The following is a 7758-nucleotide window of genomic DNA, read 5'->3' as shown; positions in this document are numbered from 1 at the left end:
AGACATTGTTATCATAAATGTGATCTATCCGCTGAGCGCTTTAGATCGTTTGTGCGATTCCAATCGTTTACAGTGTCTACGTGTGTGTACGTGCAGTTTGGCTTGCTTAAAAGCTACGTAGTGCTAAATGCAGGGGGAAAACTCGAAGATCTATGCGCCTTGCATACTCGCCATATTGTACGCCGCTACTCGCCGCTGCTTATAATTTGCTTGGATTGAGATGATTAAACGCCTATGTAAGATGTATTATTTATTCATGTCCCTGAATTAATAAGGATTCGAGATTTATATTGCATACCGACTATAAAATACATGTCTTCAAAAAGAGAGAAATAAACAATATTGTGATCGTCAACAAACAAACTATATTGATCGCATTTGATTTTTCGAGCAAACACTACCACAATTTTTGAACAAACGCGGAAAATCTCTCAAATGCTCTGAACGGTGCTAGTATGTATATGACTAAGCAGTTCGACTCGACGCCAAAAGACGACCACGTACAGTTCTCGTTGATAATTGGCGTGCGTCTTTTCGCACCTAGTTCTTGAAACGAACCGCTGGGCGATCCATTCGACGATCCACTTGATGATTTACTGGACGAGCTATTGGACGATTTACTCGGAGCTTTGGTCGAGGAGCTGGGACCACTTGATTGGCTCATTTGCTGTCTACTCGGAGAACTATTTGTTGAGGGGCTGGATTGGCTTTCTTGCGGGCGTCTTGAAAAACCAACGGGCTCAATTACTTTTGTAGTAGAGCTCGATGACGGAGTTACGCTGGATAGCTGACTGATGGGCGCCGTCGAAGTCGTTTCGATGGGAATTACAGTCACGGGAATCACTTGCGGCCTCTCAATTTGAGTGGATGGCCCAGACGTCGATTGAGCCTTGACCGATTCGGTAATCTTCCGATATGAAAACAATAGATAAATCAAAATAACATCAATTAGAATTTAAATAGTTAGAGAAAGCTTTGTGGAGTTTCGTAAAATTATTACCACGATCAAAATTAGGCCAAATGTTATGACAATCCAACTATTCATTTTGAAAAAATTAATGTTATACAAAGTTGCTAACACAACTAGAACTGAGTATGGGTAAATAGTCTTTTTTGACTTTGACAGCGACTTATTAGCGTTCACCTTGAATGATAAACAAGCTCAATTAACCCGACGCAATTAAAAAAGTCGTGAAAGTGTTTTCCTTGTCAAATATTTATATATATAGAGTATTATATATTTTTTTTACTTCAAGTTACAACTTGTTCTGCTATTGATTAAGGGAAATTAATTCTAATGAATTAGTCGATGAAAGCTAGAAATAATTAGCCAAAAAAATTTGAACAATCCTCAAGTTCATTCAAGTTTGGATAATTGGTTCATGAACAATGTTACTTGAGCCATTAGGTGAAATAATTTGAATGCTCGGAATATTCGCAGGTGTCAACAAATTAGTGTATACTAGAGAGTAAATCGTTTACAAGAGCTAGTTGCAAAGCGATAAGTTTAACACTGGATAAAGCCAGCGCGCATATAAGTCGCGTGGCCTCGAGAAAGTTAGACCATATATAGCCGGTAATATAAGATGTCGTCTCGAGACTAAGAGTTTCTCTCTTCTCTTCTTGAAGTAGCTCTTGAAAGTCAAAGCTTCTCTGCTACTGCTTCTGTTCCACTGCTGCTGCTGCATGCTGCTTATAGTTGCGCTGCTGTTGTTGCTGCAGTGTCTCGGTCATTAGCATAGAAGCAGCGGTAAACTCGGCTAGCTTACCGAGCTAACAGCGTGTAAAATAACCGCTAAGTTGCCAAGACAATACTCCGCGACACTCCAAGGCTCGCTCGCTCCTCCGAGCTTCTAGACTTCCTTGCGCGCGTCTCGTATTCGCGTATAAACACACGCGCACGCACATCCACACAGCCATATATACATACGTGTATGTGTAAAGCTAGGTTTATAAGGCCAAGAAATGTACCGGGTATAACCCTTGTGCCTTAGTGCATTGCATTGTCTTCTTCGCGACTTCCGCTTTTTCGAGCGTCGCATATATATAGGCATAAAGCCCAGGCAGAACAACTCGGCTTCTTACGTCAGCGGACGCGCGATGACAAAGATACTCTTTATATACGTCAGGAGACCGTATAAACCCTCCGCGTGGCGAGTAATTTTCGGCCTTTTTTGTCACTTTCATGCAGCAATATAATTAGCAGTAGCGAGCGCTACAAGAGCGCTCGAGAGTAATCTTTATTGCAACATTTTACACCGGCACACGCAAAAAAAAAAGAAAAAGAAAACGCTCGCCGATTTCGTTTTAATTGCGTCGTTTATATACGCGACAGTTGCTCGCGAGGGCGTGCGTATGTAATGTATGTAAGCGTCTTGCAGCATTATACCCAAGCTTCGCTGAGCAAAGACAATTGCCCCCGGGTGGCTATATACAGCGGCAGGTGTGAAAAAAAGTCGTAGATAAGCTGCTCGGGTGTTTTTCAGGAGCATAATAAATAGACACGACTGCATTAACCGGGCAGGCATTTACTTGTAAAAGGAGAACGGGTCTCGAGTCGTAATTGCGTTTGCCAGCGCGAGCCAGACTCGAACTGTTTCAAGAACTGCGAAATTGTACAACGAGGACGGGAGAGGGTCCGCAGTCAACAACTTGCAACCATTGACACAGTGAAAGAGAAAATCGTCGTATCGAGAAAAATTATCGCGGCAAAAAATGTCGAGAAACCTCGCGAGCTGTAGGCCAGGGCAGCATTGCAAAATCAGACTGCACTTACTGTACAATACTTGTTCGTAGCGGCGAGTGTAATTTACCATGTCATTTTCGTCAAAAAACGTACCCTCGCGCTACGTGGAACGAGGCAAAAATATACAATAAATGAGAGTCATTTAGTCAAGAGCGGAAAAGCGCGGTAAAAACGAGGCGACTTATAAGCAATTGGTCTGCGTATATGTTATATATTTGTGGGTGTATGCGTCGGTTCGTGAGCGAGCAAGCGAGCAGCAGCAATCATCAAACGAACTCTGACTTTATATCCTTGCGTGGATGTATGCACGTGTGTTAGTGTTGGTGTGTGTTGTGCACGTCTGTGTGCGTACAAACATACGACCCCCTTCAGAATTACACACGCGATCCTCTTGTTAAGTGCGTTATACTCCGTTAAAACCGACGTAATGTTACGCCGCAACGACACAGGCACACACGGTACACACACACTCACACACACACACACGTTCGCACGCAGAAAAAAATAGGCGACTCATTACGCCTGCACATACGTCGCAAAAGCCCGATCAAGATAACGAACAAACGTGCCATTGCACGACAAAGACGACGTGGTCGATCACGACGATTGCCATTTCACGTATATTACCTGTACCCTACACGTATTATACGAATGTGTGTAACACACGTGCGGTATTTGCTTTGGATTGCTCCGGCCGCGCGGCAGATTGGTCGGCAACCGACGTATATGTTAAAGGAAAATCAGCTGTACATAACTAGCCGCTACGAATAACAAATTCGACGAAGACGGCCGACGCAGATAGCTACGCACTCGCCGCTGCCCTATTATTTTATTGCGTACGCGTACTCCAGTTAACTCCATATACATCTAATTTATTTGCGTATGTATAAGTTACGCACCCAAACGACGTTATTACGAATGCATGTATAAAAGTATTAAAAAGAAATCATCATAATTTCTTTTCTTTTTTTTGCATGTGGCGCATTGTTATACGTCGGTTTGCATGCAGTAACGAGGCTGTAACTGCGCGTGTATACAAGTACCTGTGACACTGTTCCACTGGACACATTGTGAGCTCTTCTTTCTCTCTCTCTCTCTCTCTCTCTTTTGCACAGAAATATTTCGATATGGACATGTAGTGCGCACGTAAAAGCGCGCGCTTATACAATGATGGCAATAATAAACAAGAAAATAATAATAAACGCAGCGAGAGCTCGTCGACGCATCAACATAAACTACATATAGGTACATGTGTATATACATAAAATATAATGAGGTGGATTGCGTAAATTCGTTGGTGAATCGGCGTCACGAAACGCCGCGCTGCAGCTATTTATGCGAGAGACAAGAGGAGACCCATCTGTTAAGCTCGTTATACTTTGTATTATTAAAACGCTGTGATTCTCCAGGCTGTGTATATGTATGCCCGAATTTGTGCGTGTATGTGTGTATTTGCTCATTTATAAATTGTACATAATAATAGGGCCCGAAGAGGAAGCAGCGTGCGGTTACCTAAAAAGCGTTAAACGCGCTCGCGCAGCTCGACGAGAACTCGCACACATACACACGCGCCTCTACGGCTTTTTCTCCGTACGTAAAAAATCGAAATGAGCTTATGTGTATCTTACCGTTACAGGTGCCCTTTCGTAATCGTTTCCGGACTAACGTCGAATGAAATTCGACTTGCACGGAGACGATTTTTCAAAAGGCTCGCTTGACATTTTTTACCTTGTGGCGCAAGTCGTCTTGAATTCTATAGGGTTGCACGCCGGGTGATTCCTTTTTTTTTGTTTTAATCTAACAAATTAATATAGTTTTCACGCCGCAAAGCAACGAGTATTGTCAATTTTATTCGAAAAATTTTCTATGCGAACGGTAAAGTATTCGTCTTTTCATAAAAAGAAGTACATCCAAAGAAAGGTATTTGTTTCTTTTATTTATAATGTCTTATATAGGTGCCTGCAACGAGCTAACTGTGTGCACATGCGGTACTCTCGTCACCTCCAAGCGTTACCTTATTTATCCTAAAAAAAAGTTCTAATTCTTCACATCATCTCATTCAAGAGGCTCTTTGTTGCAGGTTGTATATAATAATAGCTGCGCAGTACCTTTCACGCCACCGGTAGACAGCCTCACGCTTCTCCTCTCTCCTTTTTTTAGCGCGCGGCGCGTAAAGAAGAGCGCAATTAAACCAATTATGTGCCGCGCGCAGCGTGGGGGAAAATGCCTTAAAAACTTCGGAGCGGCGCGGCTACGTTACGTAAGGTAATTGGTTATAGAAACCGAAGAAGCGCGAGGATTTCCTAAAACGATAATTAACGAGTTATTAAGCGCGCTCTTGTGGTTCGACGCCCGCGCGAGAGCCTTCGTTATATTGTATTATTATAATGCGTATAATACGACGATACGATGACGATGATGACGCTTTCTCACACGCTTATACGTGTGTGCGATAGTCCTGCAATGAAGGATGTCGAGTGAAATTTTATGCAAGCACACACGGGCGCGCGCCAACGAGCTCCAGTATAATATGAAACGCTCTTAAAGGCGATTTTTTGCCCGGGAGATTGTGCAAGTGTCATAATATTAAGAACGAATGTGCATTTCTTGCCTCATATTTTCGTGCTCGCTCGCTTGCAAAGTCACACACAGGCCATATAGAGCTCGTTATGAGAAAGCAGCGTGTATAGTCTTCACTTTGCAAGATATATAGACGAGCGATGCTCGCGCTTCTTTCCTGGCAACGCGTGCATTCGAACAAGTGGTGATTTCATATGAAAATTTCATTTACACGCAGTGCTGCGTACGCCTTAAATAAAAGAAGAAACAAGAAGAAGAGGTAGATCGGCTGCGTTGCAATAAAAGCAGATAACATTCAATTTTTTTCTTTTCGTTGAGTATGAGTGATAGCGTTATAATGTTACAGGTGGTTCTCACCCTGCACGCCAGCCAACAACAATGATGAAGACGTTCACCATCATCTGGATTTGTGCGCAATGCTTATCTAAGCCAACACAATATAGATCGCATCGTTCTAATTTGATGAATTCCATATCTATCACATTTTGAATTCCATGAATATATTTTTCGTACCAACACTGCAATCTCGGCGCGTAATTGCATTGGGTTTGGATCCAGTCCAAAAGCGACTCGTCTATTTCGGTCCAGTCGTAGATATTTTTAACGTTCGATCCCAGCTGGAAAAATTCTCAGTTCCAATCCGCGTCTATATATGCGTACGCCCGATGAATATTCGTGCGTTGCTTCGCTCGCGCGCGCGATCGCATTATATGAGTGAATATATGCGTTGCGTGAGATATCTCGCGCATTATAAGCCAGCAGACATAAAGTGTAAGTACAAGAGCAGGATGCAATTACACATACACGTGCGCAGCAGACGCACGCACGAGCGTTAGCTTTACTTACATAGCTTATCGCGCGCGGGCGAAAGGCGCCGCTTCTACAACGACGGAAGTGCACGTGCGAAATTTTCCTTACGTTATACACACACACACACACGTATATACCTGTATATATAAATATCAGAAGCATCTCTTCATTCCCCTTCCTTTTAGATATAACATAACGCTCGCTCGCGCGGATTTTAGTCGAACAAATGGATTTCAGCGCGCGCGCCTCATGCGCCTTGCACGGTGCGCCATGAGCCTCGAGGAGATCGATATCGAAGATACAAAAGTGTGCATGCAACTATCTCGAGTGTCAGTTCTACTTAATGCTTAAAATTTATGAGGATAGGAAAGAAGGCAGAAAAAGGGCTCGTCTCTTGTTCTTACCTTGTGAAGTGTTTATGCTCGCAAGGACGCACGAGTTTTGTATTTATCATGTACGCTGTGGGAGACGATTCTCATTATATGGTCGAATGTGCAGCAGCTTCTGCCTAGACATTATCGCAAATTCGAATTAAATGAGAGAGGTGAGATTGGCTGCGAGCTCTTATCGCGAATGCGCGCCACTATTTAAACTTTGTTATTTATAGAACCTTTATTTTTAATTCTTGGGAAAAAAGCTTATATTTATACTGTTCGTTGCGGCATCGTACACTTTCTTCCTGCAATCACTTTTCATTCGAACTAATTATTATATAAACTACTTTGTTGCATTTATTTTTTCAATAACACGCTATTCACTTGGGAGATTTATGAGCATTGAAATGTAAGATATTTTTGAGTACAGAGATTCATATAGAGATTAATACTTTGTTCTTGGACCCAATTAATAGTATATTTTTTGATGGGTGCAGTTATTGCTTTTTAACAAAACCGGAATTTAAAACGAGTAATGAGTTTTGTTGATTATTTTTTCTCACGAAGGCCTTTAGCCTTTAGAATTAGCACGAAAGTTGCGTATTTTAAGTTGGAGTACAATAATCGCATTAATGCTTAGGTTTTCGTAAAAGGCACGCTGCGGAAAAAAGATGTGTTTTCACCTTATGTATGAATTATTTTTCATTTCGGTCGACAATGCGAAAATGATTCAATTGAGATAGATACGAACGCAAGCGTATATGAACGTTGAAATTTAAAGCGTGTGCAGAATCTCGTAACGCGCAGAAGGTAAAAATAATCGCTTACAGCTGCTGATAAAAAGAAACTAATGTACTTTCAGCGCTGGCGCGAGCAAAGCTTTATTATGAATTGCATAGAGAACGAGCGAGCGAGCAAGAAAGAGAGTGAGAGAGCATCGAGCGGCGGAGGCGCTAAAAGGTTGCAAGAGCTCTTTTATAATAACAATAACGATCGCGCGCGCGCAGTCACGGTAATTAGCGTTATGAATCGGAAGAAGCCGTGCGCACGATTACCAGTTTGGATAAGCGTGGATATACCGTGAAAGCGGCTATTATCCAAGTTTTTCAATCTTGCCCAACGCTTCATTTAAAACTTTCGTGTGTGAATCGTGCAAAAGTACTTCCCGGCAGTAATCGTTGTAAATTGTTAATTTTTAAAAATGATCCGTGTGACCAATCAATAAAACGCAAAAAAAGAGTCGACAAG

At 42.2% G+C, this 7758-nt stretch overlaps 1 protein-coding gene across 2 annotated transcripts; it reads right to left on the bottom strand.

The window, feature by feature from the left end:
* Window positions 1–237: 237 nt before the first annotated feature.
* Window positions 238–1084, bottom strand: LOC106650094 (putative protein TPRXL). 2 transcript variants are annotated; one of them, XM_014367882.2, is made up of 2 exons: window positions 1001–1084; window positions 238–907 (listed from the first exon to the last, which is right to left on the bottom strand). In XM_014367882.2, the coding sequence occupies exons 1-2, from the start codon at window positions 1043–1045 to the stop codon at window positions 398–400; spliced, it is 555 nt and encodes a 184-aa protein (XP_014223368.1). In that variant the 5' UTR covers window positions 1046–1084; the 3' UTR covers window positions 238–397. The 2 variants fall into 2 exon arrangements, with proteins under 2 accessions (XP_014223368.1, XP_014223369.1); XM_014367883.1 differs by having other exon boundaries at window positions 1004–1068.
* Between the last annotated feature and the right edge of the window lie 6674 nt (window positions 1085–7758).

The sequence above is a fragment of the Trichogramma pretiosum genome, unplaced genomic scaffold (genome assembly GCF_000599845.2).
Source record: "Trichogramma pretiosum strain Unisexual culture from Peru unplaced genomic scaffold, Tpre_2.0 scaffold15, whole genome shotgun sequence".
In the NCBI taxonomy this organism is placed as follows: Eukaryota; Metazoa; Arthropoda; class Insecta; order Hymenoptera; family Trichogrammatidae; genus Trichogramma; species Trichogramma pretiosum.
The sequence above is the reverse complement of the archived record's forward strand: the minus strand, read 5'-3'. Positions and strand labels throughout refer to the sequence as shown.